Source organism: Harpia harpyja, chromosome 18 (assembly GCF_026419915.1).
Source record: "Harpia harpyja isolate bHarHar1 chromosome 18, bHarHar1 primary haplotype, whole genome shotgun sequence".
NCBI lineage: Eukaryota > Metazoa > Chordata > Aves > Accipitriformes > Accipitridae > Harpia > Harpia harpyja.
In genome coordinates, this window is record NC_068957.1 from 13,104,871 (window position 1) to 13,127,305 (window position 22,435).

A 22,435-nucleotide genomic window follows, 5' to 3' on the forward strand; every position below is an offset into this window, starting at 1 on the left:
AGCCAGCCACACAGGACTGGCTGCTCCGTATGGTCCTGGCTGCCTTGTCTCTCAGGGCTGGTACCCAGCTCTGCTTGGTGAAGCAGGGACACGGTCCCTGCCCGTACCAGTGGATGCTCGGGCTCATCCTGCCTCCAGAAACAGGCTGCCGTGTTGCGGCACATTTGTCCGGTGACACAGGCTTAGGTCAGAGAGAAAGCTGTGTGCACCAGAGTCCCCTCTGGATCATTTTCAAAGAGGAAACGGGGCTCAAATCTTCTGCAGGTGACCGAGCAGCGTCCACCAACCAGCCCTGAGCAGCTCCAGGATGTTCTTCAGCCGCCCGGGAAGCAGTGAAGGGGCGGCTGTGCTGAGCGAAAGCACTGGGAAGGGGCTGTGGGCAGGCCGGCAGACGTGTCAGAGCCTGCCAAGCTCTGGTGTCCGTTACTGGAAGCGCCTCTTGACATTTATCTTGTGGGGAATGGAGACCAGGCGCCGTTTCCTCCTAGCGCGATGCAGACCTGAGATGCATCACAGCCTCCCCCAAGCTGCAGACGTTTCTGTGCAGGGGAAGGGCTGGACCAGCACAAAGCCCTCTGCCTCTCGGCCAGGGGATGCCCTGCCTGGTCACCACCCCGCAAAGAGCCCTGCTGCGGCAGGGCCTGCCTGGCCGAATCCTCCCGGGCGCTGGGGATCTTACTCTTTCTCGTGGCTCGGCTGCTAGGATTGCCTGGGCTGGGGGATCCAGTGATCACGAAGCTATCTGGTGTCTCCAGGAAGACAAAACACATCCCTGCCCTCCCTTTCCAGCATAGCCCAAGCTGAGATTATTTTGCAGTCCAAAGTGTGCAAAGTGTTTCAATGCTGAGCCCCAGCCAGATGAGCCACGGGCCAGGGCCGCTTCTGAATCTGGCTTCTCCTGTGCTGGATGGAGAGCCCCCCGTATGCAGCCCCCACCTGAGCCAGACGTGGGAGATGTATGCAGGTGTTGCAGCTGGGCAGACGGGCACCATTTTCGGAAAAAGCTGCCAGCACATAACAGAAACGGGCAGCAGCATGCTGAAGAGAGCACCTGAGCAGGGACCGTGGCCGACGGGGAGCGAAGCGGACTCGGGAAAGCACAGCTTAACTCCCAGCTCAGCCATGGAGCTAGGGCCAAGCGGCTCACCACCTCCTGCACCTCGGTTTCCCCCTACGTAACCAAGAGGGAATGAACAGACCTAGACTTCCCTTTTCTGTCTGTCAGGTGTCTCTTGTCACATTTCTCCCTCCTACTATGTGTTCCACGATTAATTGCAGGCCTTCTCTCTGCTCTCTGTACCCCTTGCCTCCTACCCACCACTGTTACCAGCCTGTTTCTAGCCCGTGAGTGCAAGAGGAGCCTGGAGCCAAGGCGTCCTGCTTCCCGGACGTGCTCAGGGCAGCACGTTTCAAAGCCATGCCCCCCATCCCGCTGTATGCCTGTACTCTCCCGCCAGCCCGCTCTCTCCAGAAGACGTGAGGCTTGCTCTCGATGGGTACTCCTCCTCCCAGGCTGCCTCAGCCGCTGGGTAAGGATGCTCCAAAGTGCTCTGCAGATCCTTCTTGGTCAGCCGGGCAGGGCTAGGGGAGATGACGGTCCAAGCAGCATCCTCCAGCCTACTGGGCACGTCTGTTGGTGCTGAATGCAGTCGGGCACCCCGGGACTTTTCTAGGCCCCCGACCTACTCCAGTATTTTCTCATCCTAATCTGATTTTACAGGCTTTCCAGGGAACCCTGCAGACGAAGCCTGGGCCACAGGTCCCACCATGCCCAGCTGCAAAACATGGCCCTCATAGCTGTCTGTCTTCTGCTCCTGGTGCTGACTGCCCTGATCTTCTACCGTCACTGCAAGCCTGTCGCGCGATTTGGTGTACTACTTACACAGAACTTGCTTCGTATAACTTGCTTAGCATTAGTAGCTAAATTTGCTGAAGCCTTAGGCTGCAAGCTGTGAACTTGCATCCAGATACACTGAACTTTTACCTAGTTAAGTAAAAGAAGGCCCCAGCGCTGGTTCGAGCTGGAAGATCAGGAAGCAAGGAAGGCCGGTACCGTCGTCAGCTGACGCAGCAACCTTAGAGAGAAGAGAAGAAACAGCCCGCCTAGAGACAACGAAGGGACCCAGTGAAGAACGGGAAGACCCCAGACCCTAATACTACTACTGGTCAGAACTGTTGCGTGAGGAGCGAGGAACTTGGACTGTAAGGGTATAATTGCCCAGGGGCGTCTTTGTTGGGCGTCCCTCTTTGGAGGCACCCAGCTGGAGCTGCTCTGCACGTCAGATAAATATGCCACTTATTTACTCGGTGGATTGATTGGCGACTTGTCTTCTCTGAGCAGGAACCGAGGGCTAAGCCCTGTTGAGAGTGGCATAATTCCCTCAACAAAGCCCAGGGCCACCTCCCAGCTGGGCAGTGTGAGGCTGAGGAAGTGGATCTGGAGCTCCATGTGGATGATGCAGAAGACTCCAGCCAGGTGATCCCACATAAGTGCGCAACAGCTGCCACAGGAGAGGGACTGCCGGGAGGAGCCTGCCCCGAGCAGCACTGACTGCCCACCCCAGCCACCTCTGAGCGGCAGAGCCATGGGTTTCTGCCTCTTCATCCCCATCCACTTGACTTACCTGCTGTGGAGGAGAAAGGGGTGGGCAGCTAGCCCTACGGGGCAGTCCTGGGCTGGAGAGCACTGCAGGAACTTCAGCCCAGGGGGCTGGAGTTTTCCAGGCAGTTCCTTGGGAAGGATGACGTTTTCCAGCGCCGGAGGGGTGGGCACACTGTCCCTCGTGATTTGGGGGCTCCCTGTCCACCCTGTTGGCCTCAGCCTGCAGCAGACAAGGCACCCAGCAGCCCCAACCAGGGAACGCTCTTTGTGCTGCCCCAAATGACCCTCTCGTCCTCCGTGTACGTGGCTGCACGACCAGGCTCGCTCCTCCGCTTGCTGTGCACGCAAGTAAAACCGGTTTGCACAGAGGGCGCTGGCTTTGTCCCGGGGCTGAAGTTCCTTATGGTGGCTCCAGAGCGAGGGAAGTGGCGCGCGCGCAGGCGTGCGTCTGCGTGTGTGTGTAGTGAGAGGGGCTGGATGCTGCACGCCAGCACAGGGAAGAAGGCCTGGCCCTGCCTCAAAATACACTCGGATCTAAGAAAAAGGAGGGTTTCTGGTGTCCCTCCGCTCTTCCCAGTAGGGAGTTTTACTGCAAGACTCAAAAGAGCTGCTGGGATCAGAGGGGTTCTTTTTGGCAGCATCGGGTGCGTGAAGTTGGAGCCGGGATTGAACATCCCTGGGTCTGCTACCAGCAAACCCCCCGAGGCGAGCAGCCCTGACCACTGCCTGTCCCACAAAGATCTCCTGGGAGGGTGGGCCCTGGCTCACATCCCTCTCCCATCACTTCCTCGCAGTCACTAGGACACGTCTCTTCCGCAGGCGTCCGCTGGTCCTGGCTGGCGGACTATCTGAGCGACGTGTGTTCTCACCTGTACGAGAACTTCCCACAGGCACTCCCGTACATCCTCCCTGGCACCCTGCTGCTTCTGCTGCTCCTCTGCTGCCTCACGTACGTGTGTGGTGGTCCCTTTCTCTGGGGCGGGTTTGCTCCTCTGGGTCCTGCTCTCTGGGTCATAGCTCCGAAATCCCCACTGTCATGAGCAAGACATGGCAGCGAGGAGGTGCACCTCTGGCCACCTCTGGAAGATGCAGCAGGAGAAGATTTCCAAGGGAGGATGCTAACCAAAAGCTAGTCCCCAGTCTGCGAGGCCACAGTTAAAAGTAAGTTTAAAAAAAAGCAGACAGGGCCCCAGAGCACAAAGCTCATATCAGAACTTTCCCCAAGTTTCCAGATCAGGGCGTCTGCTCAAGAAGTAAGCTTTCTGGCTCCATTTGCGTACAAAGGTGATGCATTCCCGGTGACACGGTCTGAATTCCCCTGTGGGATGTGTTACGGGCAGGCCCCCAGCACCTTTCCCGCCTCTGAGCACCCGCCTTGTGAGGGGCAGGGCTGGGCTGCCTTGCCGCAGCAGAGCTCTCCCCTCGCTCCCTGCCCAGGCTATGCTGCTGGGGCTCTTTCCTCCCGGCAGCATTGCAGCAGCTGTCGGAGCCGGTCGCATCAACGCCTGCAGCTCCCACACCTCCTCTTCCCCACGTCTCGCAGCACTCCGGGCTTTCTGATAGCCCAGTCAGTCAGGAGCAGTTTTATTCCCACAGGGCAGGAGAAAATTGCTGTCAGAGCAAGATGGATTTTCTGTCTTTTCTTTTTCTCCTCCTCTTACTCCCCTGCTTTCTTGTTTCCTTTCTCTAGGGATTTATGGTCGTCTTTTTTCTTGTATTTCTTAGGGTAACTTTAGACCGAGGCAACCTGGGGAACTCGTCGAGCAGCAGCGTGGGAGTCCGGTGCAAGGAAACCTCAAAACCTGCAGGATCCCAGGGATGGCGTGAAAAATCCTTTCAGTGATTATCTTAGAGAAGATTCCACCAGAATTAATTTCCCATCCCCCAAGTCATTTTTGAGTGAATTGTTCCACCCAGACAGAAGGACAGGGTAATTGAAAAGAATGTGGAATTAACAGTACAGGCAGGGGGAAATCGGACTGCCTGGCCTCAGGTTGACCCCGGTTGGCATTAGAATAATCAAACAGACAGAGATAATTGCCAAACAGTGGTTAGAAATCTGATAAACGTGATTAGAGCTTTGGAGGAGATGAGAGTAAAGCAAACTAAAGTACAGGAATGTAGACAGAGGCCAGAGGAACACCCCAGCGACTACTGGGGAAGATTGCGACAGGCTTTGTTGACGTATGGGGGAATGACTCTTCAGAATTTCAATAATGAACTGGCAGCAAGTGTGTTTGTGGAGCAAGCCACCTCTGACATCTGCAGCTATTTTAAGGATCACATGCTGGGGTGGCAAGGAGAAAATTTGAAAGATGCTGTATTACCTGGAGGTTCTATACTTGTACAATATGTAGATGATTCGTTAGTTGCCAGCAAGACGTACGAAGATTGCTTGAAAGATACTATTTGTCTATGTACTGCTTTAGCAGAAAAATGTCACTGTGCATCTCTTTCTAAGCTTCAGCTGTGTCAGCAGGAAGTGAAATATTTAGGATTCGTATTAAAAGAAGGACAAAGGTTAGTAGACCCAGAACGGGTCCAGGCTATTGTAGAAATACCTCGACCGGTAACAAAGATGTAATTGAGAGGATTTTTAGGTGCAGTAGGATACTATGGCTATGAGGGCTAGGGGAGTTAAGTAAGCCATGGGCAGAAGCTACCAAGGCAGAGGAAGTGGAGCCTGGACGGTGGGGTCCAAAGAGAGAAAAGGCTTTCCGAGCTATAAAAGGAGCTTTAGCTTCTGCTCCGTCATTAGGATCGCTAGATTACTCCAAGCCCTTTAAACTATTTGTGCCAGCAGAGTCCTTACTCAAAAGCTAGGTCCGCACCGCCGCCCTGTGGCTTACCACTCGACTCAACTGGATCCTGTAGCGGCAGGGAGTAATTCCTGTGTTAGAGGGATAGCAGCAACAGTGACTACCATAGAAAGCAGCAGACCGTTAGTCCTGGGTCACCCAACAACCGTGTATGTCCCGCATGAAGTGGAACTGATTCTTAAGCAACATGCTACACGAGCATTGTCCCCACAAAGAGCACATCGTTGTGAATTAACGATTTTAAATGCAGGTAATGTTACTTTGAAAAGACGTAATGTTTTGAATCCAGCAACTTTACTGCCCGCTCCCTCCGACGGTGAGCCGCATCATGACTGTGCTAAGGTCGTGTTCCACTCCAGCCGCCTACAGGAAGATCTGCGGCATCAACCTCTAGAGAACTTGGATCTAACCCTTTCCACCAATGGATCGTCATACTGTGTGGATGGAAAACGACACGCGGCTATGCAGTGGTGAGAAACTTAGAGGTACTTGAAGCAGAACCTCTCCAACTCTCGGTGGGCGCCCAAGGGGCTGAATTAACTGCATGAGCAAGAGCAGCCTGGGTGGGGCATAATCAGCAGGTAGCTATTTATACTGACTTTAAATATGCCTTTGGAGTGTGTCATGCAACGGGTATGCTATGGAAAGAACAAGGGTTCCGTACCTGGGTGGGCAAAAATATTTCTCATGGAACTGAAATCCAAATGCTGTTGGAAGCTGTTAAGCTTCCAAGGGAAATCGCTGTAGTCCACTGTCCAGCTCATACCAAAGGATCCAGCGAAATTGAAAGAAATAATGAACGGGCAGATAAAGCAGCTGTGTGAGTCAGCGCAGGCAGAACAGAGGAACAACCACAAACCCATGGATGAAATGCAAAGAGTGAATTTATTTTTGTTACCTCGCCAGCCGGGGCATCCCCGAAGCAGCACTCAGGCAGAGGCACACGAGCAGGGACGCAGGCACCGCTGAGCTCGGTCCATGCCGGAGGATCGCCGACCCTGCTGGTTTTGCGTGTTTATCAGGGATTCGCGCAGGTGTAGTTTACCACTGTGCTTTGACCTTCTGCGTAGCAGGGCAGGAATTTCAAGCGTGTCCAATAGGGTGCCTCTAAGTCTGCCATCTGCCTGTGTTAGCTAAACACAGATGTTCTACTTGTCCAGCAGAGAAGGATAAATGACTATCAGTATGATCTATTTATTTTTCTACACTCCAGCTGCAGGTCACTCGAGGGTGTTTACAATCCTCCTCGCCAATATTCCGTTATTATCCTTTGACCTTAGTTGAATTGAAAGCGACAGAGAACTATACTTATAAACAACCCCTCCAATTCACCTTTCTGGAATAAGACTCTCTTAACTCGGACCAAATGGCAGGATTGGGAATATACCACCGCCATGCTCACAGAAGGAACTTTCTGTTTCACTCGTAACCAGTCTGACCAATGTGCCTACCCGGCAGGAAACAGCTCATGCCTCATAACCCAGTGGAGAGATGGTTACCGGTTTAAGAACACCCGCACTTTCTGTAAAGGTCAAACCCCATTTTTTGAAACTATAAGCTTCAGGCCACGGAGGAACAACTGCAGTAGCATCCCAACGTATGACACCAGAACGAGCTACAAGTGGTGGAAAGGTAAAGGACAACGTAGTCTAAGTGGAACTCACATATCGGAAGACAAAGACGGTTTTGACCTTCCGTTGGGAAGATATGGGATTTTAATCTTACACACCAGTGCACTGACAAGTAGACATCACTCCCCACTGTGGGCCCTACAAGGCCATTATTTTGCCTGTGGCCGAAAAGCTTATAAAATACTACCAGCCAATTGGACAGGCAGTTGTTACGTCGCCCGCGGGGTGCCCTATTTACACATTACTTCTAAGTTACCTCAGGGAACAATTAGAAACGTCACAGAAACTTCCCTCATTGAAACTTGAGAACAAACTCTCCAAAGACTAGAAGAAGCACTAGATAGCACACGGAAAAGTCCACCAGCAGAGGGAAAACTAATAGGATGTTCCATTTCAAGAATGATTCCGTAAGTGACCGGCCCCACCATGCCGATATACCATCAGACTACAAAGGGCCTTAGAAGAGGTTGCTTTAGAACTTGAAGACTCTATCAATGATCGAGGAACAGCCATTGAATCCCTGGTTACAAAACTTGTTCTCTGGATGGCGATTATCCTCATGGTTTAGTGGTTTATTTAGTTCATTGCTAAAGAGTCTTTTAGCTGTGGTTACTATGCTTCCGGTAGCCTGCTGTGTTTTTACTTGCATTTGGAATTGTTTACAGAATATGCTTATGAAATCTGTACAAGGGTATCGAAGAGTCCTCATACAAGACCAACCATAGACGGGCAGGGATGCCTGAAAGAAACAAAGGGAGGACTGTTACAGAAGAAATGCAATTAACTGTATTCTTCTCTCTGAACAGTCTCGTTTAGCGTTAGTAGCTTGGCAGTAGAAGCTAAAGCAGTTGAAGCCTTAGGCCGCGAGAGCTGACTGAGAGTAAACTTTTTGATAAAACTAATGCTGCTAACACAGAACTAGCTGAATCCGGCAGATACGAGCAGAATGAAGGAGATGAGGACCAAGGAAACAATTCCAAGAGAATGAAGTAACTTCAGAAGAAGGCTGGCCCGGCGACAGTGAAAACCAGTAAGAAATCAAGAGACCGCTGACCAGAATTAAGTGATTAGACTTGGGGACTGGGTGCTGGGTGGTAGGGGTATAATTGAGGGGTGCGATCTGGGGTCGGGGTCCCTCTCCGGAGGCACGCAGCTCGAGCTGTGACCTGAGAACTAATAAAAGAGGAATCGGAAACCTTCACTCGGACATTGCATTTTCAGCAGGATCCTAGGGCTGGACCCTGTTAGGGCGGCCGGCGTGCATAAATCCATAACTGTGGCCTGACTACGTTTTCTGTAGAACAGCTGGCAACCTGGAGAACTGAGATTGCAAGATGGCAAATCCACTACATTACTGAGGGTAATTAGGAACAAAAATTAATGGTGGAGGTGGAGAAGGATGAGTTATTTGAATGGACTGTTTGCTCAGTTCCCTTCAGCTGCTATTCCTGACTGCTGTTGGGCACTTCTGCCTCTTGCCTTCCGCTTATTGGGACCTTTTCCAGTACCTAGGTGAAGGCGGCCTGTCTTCAGATCAGAAAAGAAAGGCACCCGCTGTCTTTGCTGCACCCAGCTCTTGCCTACAGGCCTAGCCAAATTTCTGCAGCGTTAAGATGCAATCTCAAGAAGGGGATGCTTTATTCTGGAAGCCAGAGACGCCCTGGCGGTCCCCGAATAATTGTGTGTGTCGCACAAATAAAGAGCAATTCTAGTACACCCGGCTAACGGTAAATGAAACGAACGCTTGCAGCAAACGCTCCCCAGAGTCCCCGCAGGAGGCTGAGGCTTTGGGAGAGAGAGCAGTCCCGTTTGCACAGCTAGGGGAGAAGACAGAGGCAAGAGGTAATTCTGGTATAACGGTGGTATTACGTGCACTTCTGATTTTAATATTTGGGTCGAGAGACAGCAGTTTTTTTCAAATGCTTTTCCAGGGTTTGTTCTTCAAATGTTTTTCAGGTTCCGCACTTAAATAACTAGGAACTTGCGGTGTTCCTAGCCGAAGGGCAGCCATTCATCCCTACAGTATCTAAGAAGAGCCAATTAGCACAAAGCTTTTTTTTGCCTAGATAAAATTACAGTTGAGAGATGCTTAATTCAGAATTTGATGTTATTTTATAGTGAAGTTAGCTATGGACGTGCCATGCCGTGAAGCAAAAACCAAAAATCTGTGCATCGAAAGTACTTACGAGCCTCTCCTTTTCAATTAAAACAGACAAACCCGTTACTAGACTATGATGTGGTGGTTATCCAAAGACCGTGACCGTTCTACCCTCGCTTTTTAGGGGCTCGAGCGGCAGCTGGCTGTGTGAACTCCCAGACAAGAGACCTCTCTAAGATGCCTAGATTGTCTGAAATCAGCATACTTAAAAACTGTGCACAGGTAATTCTGGGCCGCTGTGGAGAGCCCTCCTGGAGGCACCAGGCCTGGGAGCGACGGCAGCTGCAGTCATCGCCATTTGTGCCGGCAAAACGGAGCAGCCAGCCTTGTCTGCCCGCAGGAGCCCGGCAGAGGCTCTGGGCTCTGTGCGGGCGCTGCTCCGGGGCAGCTTCCCTCTCCCGCAGTCCCGGGAGCTCCAGGGCCGCTCCTTCGCAGAATTCTCCGGGACGCCAACACCCCGGGGGGCAGAACGGACGGCAGCCCGCTCGCTCCCGCTGCGGCGCTCGCTGCCTCAGGCGCCCGTTCGGGGCGAGCTGCGGTGACATCGGCCGGTGCCGCCCCCTCGCCCTGCTCGGCGGGCTGCTCTCAGGCCCCGCGCGGCTGCCGCCCTCCTCCGCAGCCTTCCCCGCGCAGGGCGCTCCCGGCCGCCGGGGGGGAGGGGGGGGGGGCTGCCCGGCCGCCCTGCGCTCCTGCCTGCGCAGAGGGCCGGGGCGTGCAGCGCGGCGGCCCCGGGGCGTGCCGGGGCTCCGCGCCGCGAACAGGAGGCGGGCGCCTGCGGGGCACGGCTCGCCGCCCCGGGGCGGCTCGGGGAGCGGCTCGGGCACCGCCCCCCGCCCCGTTGCCGCGGACGGGCCCGGAGAGCGCCGGGCGCCGGGCCGGAGCCCGCGGCGGGGCCGGGGCGCTGCGCCGGGAGGTAAGGCGCGGGCCCCGGGAGCGCGGCGGGACTGGCCGCCGAGCAGAGGGCCCCGTCCCGCCGCGGGGCGTGGGGGGGGGAAGCTGGCCCTGGCGCGGGGCTCGGCCGGCTCGCGGCGCGGCGCGGCGCGGCGGGCAGCTCCCCGGGCCGGGGAGGCTTCTCAGCCGTGGACGCTGCGCAGGGCGGCGGAACCGCAGCTCGGCGAGACCCGGGCGCGCGGGGAGGCGGCCGGCCGCCAGCGGAAGGAGCGAGCTTTTCGCCGGGCGAGGTGGGGGGCCGAGCTCCGGGAGCACCGAACTACGAGAGCGCCCGCTGGGCAAATCGGGAGGGGGGCGGGGCCGGGCTTGGGCGGGTCCCCGCGGGCGGGGCGGTCGGTTATGCGGGGGAGGGGGCGGCCTCGTCCCGCGTAGCGCTGGGCGGGCATCGAACACGTACCGGCGCGGGGCTTGTCGGGAAGGGGCAGCCCTTCCGGTCCCTGCGCGGCGGCGGCACCACGCGGCACGGCCATGGCGGACGGGGACGGTGCGCAGCGGCGGGAACCGCCGGGGTGGCCCCTCCCCTCCCCGGGCGCGGTGTGCATAGGCGGCGGGGGGGGGGGGGCGGCGCCCCTGGGGGCGTCTCGGGGAGTCCCGGCGAGCGCCGGCGGGGAGGCGCGGCGCCCGCGCGGGGCTCGGGGCCGCCGTGGCGGCACGTGGGGGCGGGTCGGCGGCGCGTCCGGCCCGGAGGGTTTCGGGGCTGCGGGTGCCCTCCCTCGCCTGCCCCGCTCCCGGCGCGGTGGGGTTGGCAGGGCCTCGGCGGGGACGCTCAGCGTGTCGCTCCGGCAGGTTCCAGCGTGAAGAAGCGGCGGAAGAAGGAGAAGCGTGCGCTTCCCGATGAGGATGTAGCGGTGAGTGCGGGGCCGGGCGCGGGGCGGCTGCCCGGGGCCGGGCTGGGGGTGCCCGAGGGCTTCCCCAGCGCGATCCGTGGCGGGTCGGTCCGGGGGTAGGGCTGGGAGTAGCGGTGCCTCGCAGCGTGCGCAAACGCGCTTCTCCCCGCCGTCACCGGCGGGAGCGTGGCCGCTCCGCGGGCAGAGGCCGCGCTGCGCGGTGGGGAGCGGAGCCGCCCCGTCGGGTGCGGTTCGCGGGCCGCGTGGAGGTGGCGCGTGGCAGCGGGCGGGAGCGCGGTCCTGCGGATTTCCCTTCTCTGATCTCGAGTAACTTCATCTGCTCTCAGGACATTCAGCACACGGAGGAGTTTTTCATCAAGCCCGAGTCCCGGGTCGCCCAGCTGGACACGTCTCAGTGGCCCTTGCTGCTGAAGGTAGAGCAGGTTACAGACAACCTCGTGGCCCATCCTTGCTCCTGCTCCTTCTTCTGTCCTCTGTCAGTGCAGGCCCTTGGAGATGCACAGCTCCTTCTCTGTGTAACCCTACTGCTAAGAAATAGCATGCGTGACACTCAAAGCAGAGGCAAAATCTGCATGCAGAAATCATGTTATAAAGTTTGTCTGGCAGGATCATTTGCATGCCTGCTTTCCAAGTTTACTGTCTCCTGTAAAGACCCCACCAGATTTGTTCAGCTATTTGTTTCGGTCTGATAGTGGTCTGTGTAGACTTCTGAGTTGCTTATGCTGAGTTTCTGGGGCACACTGGATTTATCCTGCATTGTAAAGATTGGTATTCTGCTTTCCCATCTCTTTCAGTGTAGGACTTCTGTTTCTTTGTCTTTCTGTAAAACATTGTTGTGGTTTCATTGTTGGGCCATTATCGTTTTGGAAGATGCTCTTTCACTTATATGTACAAATCAGATGTTGCATAGCTAGGGAGGTGTACTGGGGCAAAGCAACGCTGAAACCAAGGTGAGCTCAAGAACACTTGTAACTTTTGCTTTGATTTTGTAGAACTTTGACAAGTTAAACGTGATGACAGCACACTACACGCCTCTTTCTTCTGGTGCTAATCCCCTGAAGAGAGAGATTTCTGACTATGTTAGGTGAGTGCAATAAGGGCCAGAGTGGTTTATTTTTCTTTCACAGTTAATATCTTCAAAACATTTTCTGTTCTGGATTCCTCTTGTACCTTTCTGCTTGACTCTGTGTCTTGCTACTAACCAGTAAATGTCTAAATAGGACCCACTGGTCACTTCTTGTAAAGTCTGCTTTCTTCTGGGGTTGTGGGTGGTCTGTGGTTCCTCAGTTGGAACACTTGAGGAATTCTCTGGGGTCTTAGGGAAAGTCTTTTGGCCTGCTAGGCTTTGGTGCACTGCTTGGAGTTTGTAGCATTTGGTTTGGTTTAAGTGCAGAGTAGTGATGAGCAGTCTGGGGAGAAGAGAGTTCTTTGACTGTGGATTATATCACCTGTTGTGCCCAGAGCAGATTGACATGTGCTCACTGGGTACAGCTGTGAGGCTCATAGCTTATTTGGCTGTATAGAAATACATTTCTTTAAAGCCATGACAAATATTGTAAAAGTTTTTGCGCTCTTGCTGTGTTTGCCCTGATGCTTAGGTCTTACTCTCTGTCATCTTGCCCTATAGGTCTGGCTTTATTAACCTCGACAAACCTTCCAATCCATCTTCCCATGAGGTGGTTGCATGGATCCGACGCATCCTTCGAGTAGAGAAGACTGGACACAGTGGCACTCTGGATCCTAAGGTGACTGGATGCCTCATTGTGTGCATTGAGAGGGCAACACGACTGGTCAAATCTCAGCAGAGTGCAGGTATGTTTATTGCCGGGACCATTTACAGTCTAAATGACTGGGGAGGTGTGGAGTTCTTTTGGAGACAAAATGGAGATTTCCAGTCTTTGAAAGGGCTACCCTTGGTCTTCAGTGCCTTGAGCTTAAGGGCTGCTTATCCTCACTCCAAGCCAGTGAGGGCACATCCACAGTGTCACAAGTTTTTTTTTATTTTTATTGCTTCTTGGGCTTGTGCTGTTTTAAGTCAGTGAAAACATTTCTGACAGACTGGTTTCATGGACTAACTGAACTTAATGGCCTTGGCCTCTACCAGTCCAGTGAAATAAAACTTAGTGAAGAAATAAATGTAGCTTAGATTTATTTTGTTGGAAGAATAACCAACTCTGTCATAAACTGGGTGCACTTCCTAGGAGAGGTGGTTGTGAAAATTTCAGGGCTTTGTGGATGTGTGGCTGTGAAGCATTGTGGACCTTGAGGTCAATATTAAATGTAAGTGGCCACTCCTGACTGCTCTTGTCGTTCTTTCAGGCAAAGAGTATGTGGGAATTGTTCGGCTGCACAATGCAATTGAAAGTGAGGCTCAGCTTGCCAGGGTAAGTCTCGGCATGCTCTTAGCCATGCTGGCACTTTACGTGCAAAGTGTTCAGCACTGGTGGGAGATGAGAGGGTAGGAGCGGAGCTCAGGTGCGCTCTGTGTGAGGTGATGACAAAGTTTATCCATTCTCTGAGTGCAGTGGCGCTGCCCTCCTGCAGCACCCCGATTTCTGTTCTAGGGTCTGGGTGCTGTGCAGCCTCCAGAGACTCTCCAGTCTCCCAGTGTCCTACTGGGGGCTGCTGTGGTGTGTGGCTGGTTGCCTGCAGGAGTGAAGTGGTGCCGGCAGGGTTGAAGCCCCTCTTTGCGGGGTGGCTCCATCCTCACTGAGATGAGGGAAGATGTCTGATCACATACTGCCACCTGATGAAAAAGCCCAGCTGTGCTCACTGGCAGCTGGGGTAGCATTTTGACCACATCACTGGTTCATATCAGCTTTATTAAATATGACATCACCAAATTATGATGGACCGTGTGGTTTCTTACTCATGGAAGTGGTCATAGTTGCTGGGGACCCCAAGGTGCTCCTTCCTGAGGGCATAGGTATGAGCTGTTACTTCTTCTGCTTCTACCCTCAGGCAATAGAAACTCTGACAGGTGCACTGTTTCAGCGACCACCCCTCATTGCTGCTGTCAAACGACAACTGAGAGTCAGAACCATCTATGAGAGCAAGCTGGTGGAGTATGATCCTGAGAGAAGATTAGGTAAAACAGGGCTTTCCTGCCTTCTTCCTATTAAGCTGACAGCTGATAAAATTTCCTGTGAAATCGGCTGCTTCCTGTTCTTGGCAGATGTCTCAAGACCTAAATCCTCACCACCATCAAGCAGTAGCTGCTTCATGCATTACTTTGGTGTGCTGAGAAGTAAATACCATCTATTTTTTATACTGCTTGCATCCTTCATTGAAGAGCCAAATGATGTCAGCTAGATGGCATTAGCACTCAGTGCAAAGATGACATTGATCTATCACCCCAGGCTGATGGCTCTGTGAACGGTTGGACATACCGCTTCTCATGAAGGGAGCTTCTGGATGTATTTCATTTCTAGATATGTATTTAAATACTCTTTTGTCCTGTCTTGCATTTCAGGTATCTTCTGGGTGAGCTGTGAAGCAGGCACATATATTCGAACACTCTGTGTTCACCTTGGTTTGCTGCTTGGTGTGGGGGGCCAGATGCAAGAGCTCCGCAGAGTGCGCTCAGGCATCCTGGGAGAGAAGGTAGAATAGTGGCTCTGACTATAACTAGCAAATTTGAAATTGTCAGAATTGCAAGAGTTCCTTGGAACTGTGTTAGTTTTACAGTGTTAGGAGAAGGTATAGGTGCATGGTGGCTGGGAGGAGTTTTGTGAATAGCCCTGAAAACATGGGAGCTCTTGCCATAGACTGTCTGTAACCAAAGTGTTGAGTTCAGTTCAGGGTGTTGCCCCTGTTCTGGTAATTAAGCTTTGGGACAGTGAGTGACTGGGAAGTGCACCATGGTGACTGAAAGTTTGTTTTATGCCACTTGTGTTTCTCAGCCTACAAACCATGCACATGCCACAAGTTCAGGTGTGTGAGCTGTCTGCTTAGCAATCTGCAACTGCTTGGTGTCAGGGCACGATGCAGGGAACATGCTTCACTTAAATGAGCCTGGGAGATGCAGTCTTGTGTGATCTCGAACACTGATACAGTCTCTTCAGCTCCAGAATTAATTTCTTTCCTTGCAAAGTAGGCATATCAGAGTGCAAGTGTGTCTCCACCTGTCTGTGCTCTTATCACAGCTGTAATCACTGGCATGACTGAAATGAATTCCAGGTGTTGGGTGCTTACAACTGCTTCAAGAATTTATTCCATGTCACAGATTGAAGACCTGGTTGATTTAAACTTCTACTCATTAATCTTTGTCTAGAAGTCCCAGGTATTTGTTTAAAGTTTGGTCATATTCCAAAGTTTCATGTAGACAGACCTTATACACTAGATCCAAGTGCTGTCTGAGATTAGAAGGGCTGAAGTCTGTGGTAGCACAAGTCAGGCTGACCTCAAGCTGTTGATGGAAAGTATTCTTGCCTCTTTTAGGTTGCTTCTTTGGTGCTTCTGAGTTGGGCATCTGTTTTTCACTCCCTTTCAGCGCACTTTGCTGTTGGACTTCAGCTGTTTTCTTGTGTGTGCTTCAAGTTGGTGGCTAGTAGGAGAGTTTAGAGGGTTTGTGTCTTTGCAGGACAACATGGTGACTATGCACGATGTACTGGATGCACAGTGGCAATACGACAACAACAAGGATGACAGCTATCTGCGAAGAGTTATCCTGCCATTGGAGAAACTGCTGACTTCCCACAAGCGGCTAGTCATGAAAGACAGTGCGGTGAGTTCCTGAGATAGTGCCAGTTGACAGCCAGAGGCTGCAAAGTATCCTCCTAACTTGTACAGCTAATGTAATAAATGGAGGATCAGGATCCACATGGTGTGCAGTGCTGTCCTGGTTATGAGCTGTGTAGGATCTAGTATGGGCCACTGCCAGGTCAGCAGTAAGATGCAAGAGCCAAGAATTAAGTGGCAGAGAAACTGCTCTCCTCACTTCAGGAGGATGCTGATGATTATAAGAGATCTACCTCGCATGTTGTTTTCTGTGATGGGTGCTTTGCTTTGCTCGCTTTTTCCAAAGCCCCCAAGTTTTCTATAGTGGACAATAAGAAATAGATACATAGGGATGCTATTGCTGGGACAGTAATGGCAATGGGAAACTAAAATATTAGAGGCACTTCTTACGTTGTTTTTATTCTCTAGTAGTTTATAAGCCCTCCTGTTCCTTACATTTTCAGGTTAATGCCATTTGCTATGGAGCCAAGATCATGCTGCCTGGTGTCCTGAGGTACGAAGATGGTATTGAGGTTAATCAGGAGATTGTTGTCATCACCACAAAAGGAGAAGCTATCTGCCTAGGTATGAAACTCCTTGTTCTTGTTGTGCCCAGCTAACTGCAGAAATAACAGACTGCGTTCCAGTGAATGCACAACAAATGAGTCCCCATGTGCAGAAGGTTTAAACAGTGCTTCCTCATGGGGACTGTGGGTTAGTATGGCCCAAGGCAGCTGGTACTGGGCAGGATATTAAGAAACAGCAGCTGCATCAGTCCTTGGCAAGGCGTGAAGAGTTCCTCAGCCTGGTTTCAGCTGCATGATGCTCAGGTGTGCTCTGTGTGTGAGGTGATGACAAAGTTTATCCATTCTCTGAGTGCAGTGGCGCTGCCCTCCTGCAGCACCCCGATTCCTGTTCTAGGGTCTGGGTGCTGTGCAGCCTCCAGAGACTCTCCAGTCTCCCAGTGTCCTACTGGGGGCTGCTGTGGTGTGTGGCTGGCTGGCTGTCTGCAGGAGTGAAGTGGTGCTGGCAGGGTTGGAGCCCCTCTTTGGGGTGGTTCCATCCTCACTGAGATGAGGGATGATGTCTGATCACATACTTCTGCCTGGCACATCACACTTCATGAGCAGATCAGTGTAAAAGGGCTTGAGCAACTACCAGCTTCTGTGAAGTGACTTGAAAGGGTGCTTTGTTCTAACCAGGGTCTTCAAAGAAGCTGTGTAGATGATGGGTGCTGACATACTGTACAGATGGTCTGTTATGGTGCTCAGTGCTGCATGGTCTTACACTCTGTCCAGACCCATGGGACTGAGGGGCCTTGGAGGTGTAACACAGCCAAGCTGTTCCACCCTGTTGTTTGTACTGCCTGCACTCTGGTCATCTCAGGGACCTGGCAAGAAAAGCATAATTTATTGGTAGGCTTAGTCTCCTCTAGTTTGGCTCTGCAAGGTTTTGGGAGCTGATGAAGGAGCAACACTGCTCCTTTCTATAGTGGTGCGGTTCTCTGAGCTGCCTGGAAGTGTTCCAGCAGCTGCTCACAGAGCTCTTCCCTATCCAGTGGTGGTGTTGGTGCTGCTCTGGGAAGTGGTCTTACTGTGTTCACTGATCCAGAATGGTCTTCTGGTGTAAGCCAGAGAGGCCTGTGCTTATGGTGTGGTTAATCCATGACTGATGCTCTTGCTGCCTTTGAGCAGGGCAGCTCTCTGAAGCATCCAGAACTTACCTCCAGTGAGGTTTTAGGGTGAAATGGCACTGGTGGAGTGTGTTGCTCCTCTTTGTGCTGACAGAGGAAGAACAGGCTGAAAGCAGCAGGTTCCTGCGTCGCTGTTGCCGTTCTGCTGTTAAAGAGTTAATGAACTCTCTGCCTGCTTCTGCAGCTATTGCCTTGATGACCACAGCAGTCATTTCTACCTGCGACCATGGTATTGTTGCAAAGATCAAGAGAGTGATCATGGAGAGAGATACGTATCCCCGCAAATGGGGTCTTGGTCCCAAGGTGAGTGGTGTGGGGGTGCGGTCAGTCCCAGAGCAGAGGTGGGAGCCTGGCTCTTGGGATGTGGGACTCCGGGCCCCTTGGGCAGAGCTGTGCTCATGTCTTCTCCAGGGCTTCAGTGTAATTCTGCTGTGCTTTCCTGGAGCCACAATGGTGGTGCTTCCCAGTGCTGGGGCCATGCCAGCCCAGTGACAGTGGGAGTGAGGCTTTCCCTCCCAATGGAGCCTGGGCAGCTCTATCCGAGGCCCAGCTGGGGCTGCCGCTGGTGCTCAGACACGGGCTCCTCAGGTCTGTACAGCACCAGCCTTCCTCTGGTAAAGAGCCAAATGATGTGAAGTGGTTGGCATTAGCACTCTGTGCAAAGATGACCTTCATCTATCACCCCATACTGATGGCTCTGGAGGGGCTGGGCAAGGAGCTGCTTTTCCTTCTGGTGCAACTACAACAGTGCCAAAATGCAAACTGTCTCGTGAGTACTAAACTGCGCCTGAAGGACAGGAGCAGTGGGAACACCTGTTATTGGGTTCCTCTCCTGTCTCAAATATGTGGTAGTCATGGAAATCAGCGGGTCAGCAGTGCTAGCTTAACTGCAGCCAGACTGGTGTTTCACTGTGGCAAGTGATGCAGCTTGGATTTAAAACTCAGTGTCAAGTTGCTGTGGCTTATTCCCATTCCTGTGGTTCAGGTGAAATGTAGAAAGCTGTGGAGATGCATGCACATCTATCTCACAGCAAATGTGAGGTAATGTGGGCCAGTTCAAACATCTTGGAGTCTTTAGCAAAGCCTTTTATTTGCAGCTGGAGTGGTTCAGCTGAAATGTGGCAGGTCATTAAGCTGGAGGAACCCAGTCAAAGATCTGAGCTCCATGATGTGCAGAGTCATCTTACTCTGTTGCTGTTACTTCCCCCACAAATTAGTCCTTATTTACTGATAAAGATGCTTCCTTTCTGAGATTGCTAGGCTGCTGTGCAAGGGATGTTTTGTGTGATTTGTTAGAAGGTCCTTGGAGAAGTGTTAAATCAGTAACACTGTAGTTGGCTTGGCTTGTTCCTGGATTACCTCCTCTTAGGCTGAGTGGCTGAAGCCCCAGGGAGGATTTCTCCTCCCTGGAGCGGCAGTCTGACTTGTTGCACGTTGCTTTCAGGCCAGTCAAAAGAAGATGATGATCCAGAAGGGTCTACTGGACAAGCACGGAAAGCCCAACGAGAGCACACCAGATTCCTGGAAGAAGGAGTACGTGGATTACAGGTGGGTACAGGGTGCGTGGCTCCCGCATAGTGGGTAGAGGGGAGTCCTGTGCAGTGAGGGCTGGGCTGGGTGCTGCCATTTGTGCTTGGAGCATGTTAGGCCTGGCCCAAGACAGTCGGCTGTCCGGACCTGTGGGGTGCAGTGGCATTTCTTGCAGTCCCAGGGAATGTGCTGCTAGTGGGCAGTGCCGGAGGGAAAGGCCCTGAGCAGATGGTTATCCCTTTCTAGCCTGTGTTTGTGGTTTTAGAGGGAGTCAGTCTGCTAAATTAAATGGGGGAGGCCTTGCTGTTACCCAGCCCAGCTGGCCCTGGTGCAGGCTGCAGGTCTTCCACACACCAGTTTCCCCACCCAGTGCCTGGCATGGGTTACGGAGCCCTTGCGAGGGGGACAGGGCTTTGTACTTTTATAGAGCAGCGTGAGGCAGTGGCTGTCCTGCTTATCCTGGGGATCTTCTCTTTCAGGGATGCTTCCAAGAAAGAGGCAGCTGCTGTTCCCCAAGGTGTTTCAGAGCTGGAGAGGGCTCCAAAAGTAAGTATTGTTAGTGCTCTCTGGCTGTAAGGTTGTTTGGGCCCTGATGAAGAGTGGATATGCACCTGTTCCTTTAGGCAGTTGGTATCAGGTGCTGGATTGTGTGCTGCTTTGGTTGGTTGTTTTACAGGCGAAAGTGTTTTGTATTTTGGGAGCCTAGTGCCCTGATGTGTGTTGTGGTTGCGTGGCCCGTGAGCTAGCTGTCAGGTGACCTCTTCAGGGCCTTACCCCTGGGTGTTTGTCTCTGGGATGTTGTACTTTGGGTGCAAGTCCTGTAGCACAGTATGAGAATGAGGAGCTCTGACTTGTGGCATACAAACTGCAGCATCCAAGGAAATACGTTGTATGGAGTCATGGTGGAGGTTTGTTGTGCCAGAAAACCTTTCTGGAGACTGCAGACAGTTGCAGAAATGTCTGTGCAAGAGTTGCATCTAAAGTTCCCTAAGCTGGAGCTTGTGCTGTGATCTAAGGATCTAAGTCAGGGCTTGTGCATGCACTTGGAAAGGTGCAGCAGTGTTTCTATCTCTGGAGCATTTGGGGTACAGGAAACACTAAGAAATATGGGGCGCAATTCTGGCAGGAGCAAATCCTAGACTATGTATGCTGGAGGCGACCACTGGCAGTCTGTAGCTCACCCTCCCACTTGAAGCATTAACTGTGAAGTTTGGTTGAATTGGGCAAAATAGTTGCAATGGGCTTGCAAAGTTTTCTCATCACTTGAGCTCCTTTGGAAGACGGTGTGTCTGACAACATGTTCCCCTAATAGAGGAAGCGAGAGTCGGAGAGTGAAAATGAGGAGGCTGTGACCCCACCATCCTCTGCCACCCCACCACCAGAGGAGCTGAGCAAAAAGGAAAAGAAAAAGAAGAAGAAAGAGAAGAAGGCCAAAGAGGCAGCTGAGAGTGGGGGAGAGCAAATAGAAGTGGTATGTAACTGGGTGGTGCCACAGTACTGTCCAAGCATGGCAGACATTGCTGTCTCTCCCTAATACCTCCAGGATAAATGCATCAGCATCCTGCTGTGCATGTCCCCAAAGTGCCAGGCTCCGCACAGTCAGAGAAAGATGTCTATATAGGTGCACTTGTAAACTGAACTGGTTGAGGGTGGTGGGAGACTGGGCAGGTGAGGCTTGATCTGCAATGGGGCAGGGATGGGGTGAACAGCCATCTATGCCCTGGGGCAGTTGCAGGGTACATGTTCCTGCCAGGCCGCCTCTGTGCTCTGGTGCCCTGTAATGTGCCCCAGTGGGAGGATGGTTCCTGGCATGGTGCTGGTGTTTGGTCAGTGTGCTTGAGGGCTTGTATGGTGGTGAGGGAGGATTACGGCCATGGGGAGCCTGCAGTGTGCCTGGAGTGAGGCTGTTCCTACTGAAATGAGCAGTGGGGGATTCCTTTTTGATTCCTGCCTGACCTCTCCAACCTCTTCACAGACCAGTGAGACCAGCACCAAGAAGAAGAAGAAGAAGAAACAAAAGGAGGTAGAAGAGAGCTTGGAGTAAGCGACTGGATCTGTCCAAAGCAGGAGACCTCGTTGGTAGGGAGGGAGGAGTCTGAGGCCTTGAGAAAAAGAGGACTGGCTGTGTGGCAGAGGGGCCATCAAGTTCCAAGTTCCTTTTCTGCTGTGTATATGAGTGAGTGGGTGTGTTTGCCCAGGATACGCCCTGTTCCAGTACCCCTCCTCATCCTGTTTTAAGGGTTGCCAGAGGAGCGGGGTGCCTGACTGCCCCTGCACTGGCTTGCTCTCTAAAGCTGAACACCATGATGCCAATAGAAGTGGTATCTTCAGGGAAGCTGTAGTTCCTGGCTCTTACTTGGTGTCTCTGTTTTCACCTTCAGAGGGAGGAATACTGTTTCTCCCCTTTCTTGTCCTGCCTCTTTCTTCCTTTTCTTCCAAGGTTGGAGCTGTTACCTGACAGTCACAGAATGTGTTGGTGTCTGAAGGACTGGCTTTGTTATGGCCCATCTGAATGGGTTTGGATGGGGACGGTCAAATTGGTTATTTGAAGGGCTCTGGTTTGCTTTAACCTGGCCATGTGCTTGGTTTGACCCTCAGCTAGATGAGATCAAATAGTCCACCAGATATTCTTCAGTACTTTTTTTTTTTAACTTTATCATAAAAGGATTAGAATGTTAAATTCCTGCTTTTCACTTTATAGTGCAGGGACCTGCTTGTTAGTTGTCGGCTGATCCCCAGACCCAGTGCCCCAGTGACCTTGTCAGTGTGTACCTTTTGCTGGCTCTTTGATCTTCTCTACCCAGTTGTTGGAATGGGACCGCAGCGCTTTCGGTTGCCTTCCCTGGTTTTGATATCTAATATGCTCTGAAGGCTAGAAGTGGGGATGCTGCTGGGTGGCAGAAGTGAAGTGACCAGAAGGCGGCTGGCCAGTATGCTGTTCTAAAGGGCTGTTGGGACTGGAGTCCTTGTGAGGAAAAGCTTGGCTAGAGGCAGCTCTGCAAGGGGCACTGGGTGTGGGGCTTGAGCAGTTTCAGAAACACTTGTCCTAATTTCCTTATCTGGGGTGGCTCACTGGGGGCAGGAGGCCTCTTCTCTGGCACAGGGGTAGTGCTGAGGCAGGATTTTAGCCCCTTTTAATGGGGAAGGATCCAGGCTGCTTCATCCCTGCAGAGGTTCTGTAATGTTTGTCTTAGCCTCGTGCATTGCTTTTGTCTTAACTGTGTGACTTTTCTCCCATCCAGTGCTAGACATACATGCAGGCAGTGGGGCCAGCAGCTGGTGGCTGTCAGAACCTGAGCAGAAAAAGTCCATTTTTATTTACTTTTTTACATAAAAATAAAAGCCCTATTTTTGAATGGGTGATTTTCTTGCTCCTCTGGTTCCTATAAGAAGTCAGTGGTCTGTTCGTGGGGGGGGGAGGCAGCTTAATGCATGTGTATGCTGCAGCTGGGCAGGTAAATGGCTGCCCCTTCTGCCCAGCCTT

General features: G+C 52.6%; 1 protein-coding gene, 1 long non-coding RNA gene and 5 other non-coding genes across 9 annotated transcripts; all 7 read left to right on the plus strand.

The window, feature by feature from the left end:
• The first annotated feature begins 2,433 nt into the window (after positions 1-2,433).
• On the plus strand, positions 2,434-9,276 carry LOC128153954 (uncharacterized). Its single transcript, XR_008239172.1, has 2 exons — positions 2,434-3,763; positions 4,328-9,276. It is a non-coding gene; the product is annotated as an uncharacterized LOC128153954 (long non-coding RNA).
• A 704-nt stretch (positions 9,277-9,980) lies between these two features.
• Positions 9,981-22,307, plus strand: DKC1 (dyskerin pseudouridine synthase 1). 3 transcript variants are annotated; one of them, XM_052813287.1, is made up of 15 exons: positions 9,981-10,123; positions 10,948-11,009; positions 11,336-11,422; positions 12,002-12,093; positions 12,637-12,821; positions 13,329-13,393; positions 13,971-14,097; positions 14,482-14,612; positions 15,592-15,735; positions 16,193-16,313; positions 17,606-17,724; positions 18,866-18,969; positions 19,431-19,497; positions 20,264-20,422; positions 20,927-22,307. In XM_052813287.1, exons 4-15 carry the CDS (start codon positions 12,023-12,025, stop codon positions 20,993-20,995), a joined length of 1,362 nt encoding a protein of 453 aa, XP_052669247.1. In that variant the 5' UTR covers positions 9,981-10,123; positions 10,948-11,009; positions 11,336-11,422; positions 12,002-12,022; the 3' UTR covers positions 20,996-22,307. The 3 variants fall into 3 exon arrangements, with proteins under 3 accessions (XP_052669247.1, XP_052669246.1, XP_052669245.1); XM_052813286.1 differs by lacking the exon at positions 9,981-10,123 and adding an exon at positions 10,369-10,391; XM_052813285.1 differs by lacking the exon at positions 9,981-10,123 and adding an exon at positions 10,563-10,645.
• On the plus strand, positions 13,496-13,745 carry LOC128154082 (small nucleolar RNA SNORD17). The gene has a single exon (XR_008239236.1). It is a non-coding gene; the product is annotated as a small nucleolar RNA SNORD17 (small nucleolar RNA).
• LOC128154084 (small nucleolar RNA SNORD83) lies at positions 14,303-14,378 on the plus strand. Its single transcript, XR_008239238.1, has one exon. It is a non-coding gene; the product is annotated as a small nucleolar RNA SNORD83 (small nucleolar RNA).
• Positions 14,786-14,920, plus strand: LOC128154087 (small nucleolar RNA SNORA36 family). Its single transcript, XR_008239241.1, has one exon. It is a non-coding gene; the product is annotated as a small nucleolar RNA SNORA36 family (small nucleolar RNA).
• LOC128154080 (small nucleolar RNA SNORD17) lies at positions 16,572-16,823 on the plus strand. Its single transcript, XR_008239235.1, has one exon. It is a non-coding gene; the product is annotated as a small nucleolar RNA SNORD17 (small nucleolar RNA).
• LOC128154079 (small nucleolar RNA SNORD83) lies at positions 18,043-18,118 on the plus strand. The gene has a single exon (XR_008239234.1). It is a non-coding gene; the product is annotated as a small nucleolar RNA SNORD83 (small nucleolar RNA).
• Positions 22,308-22,435: the final 128 nt, after the last annotated feature.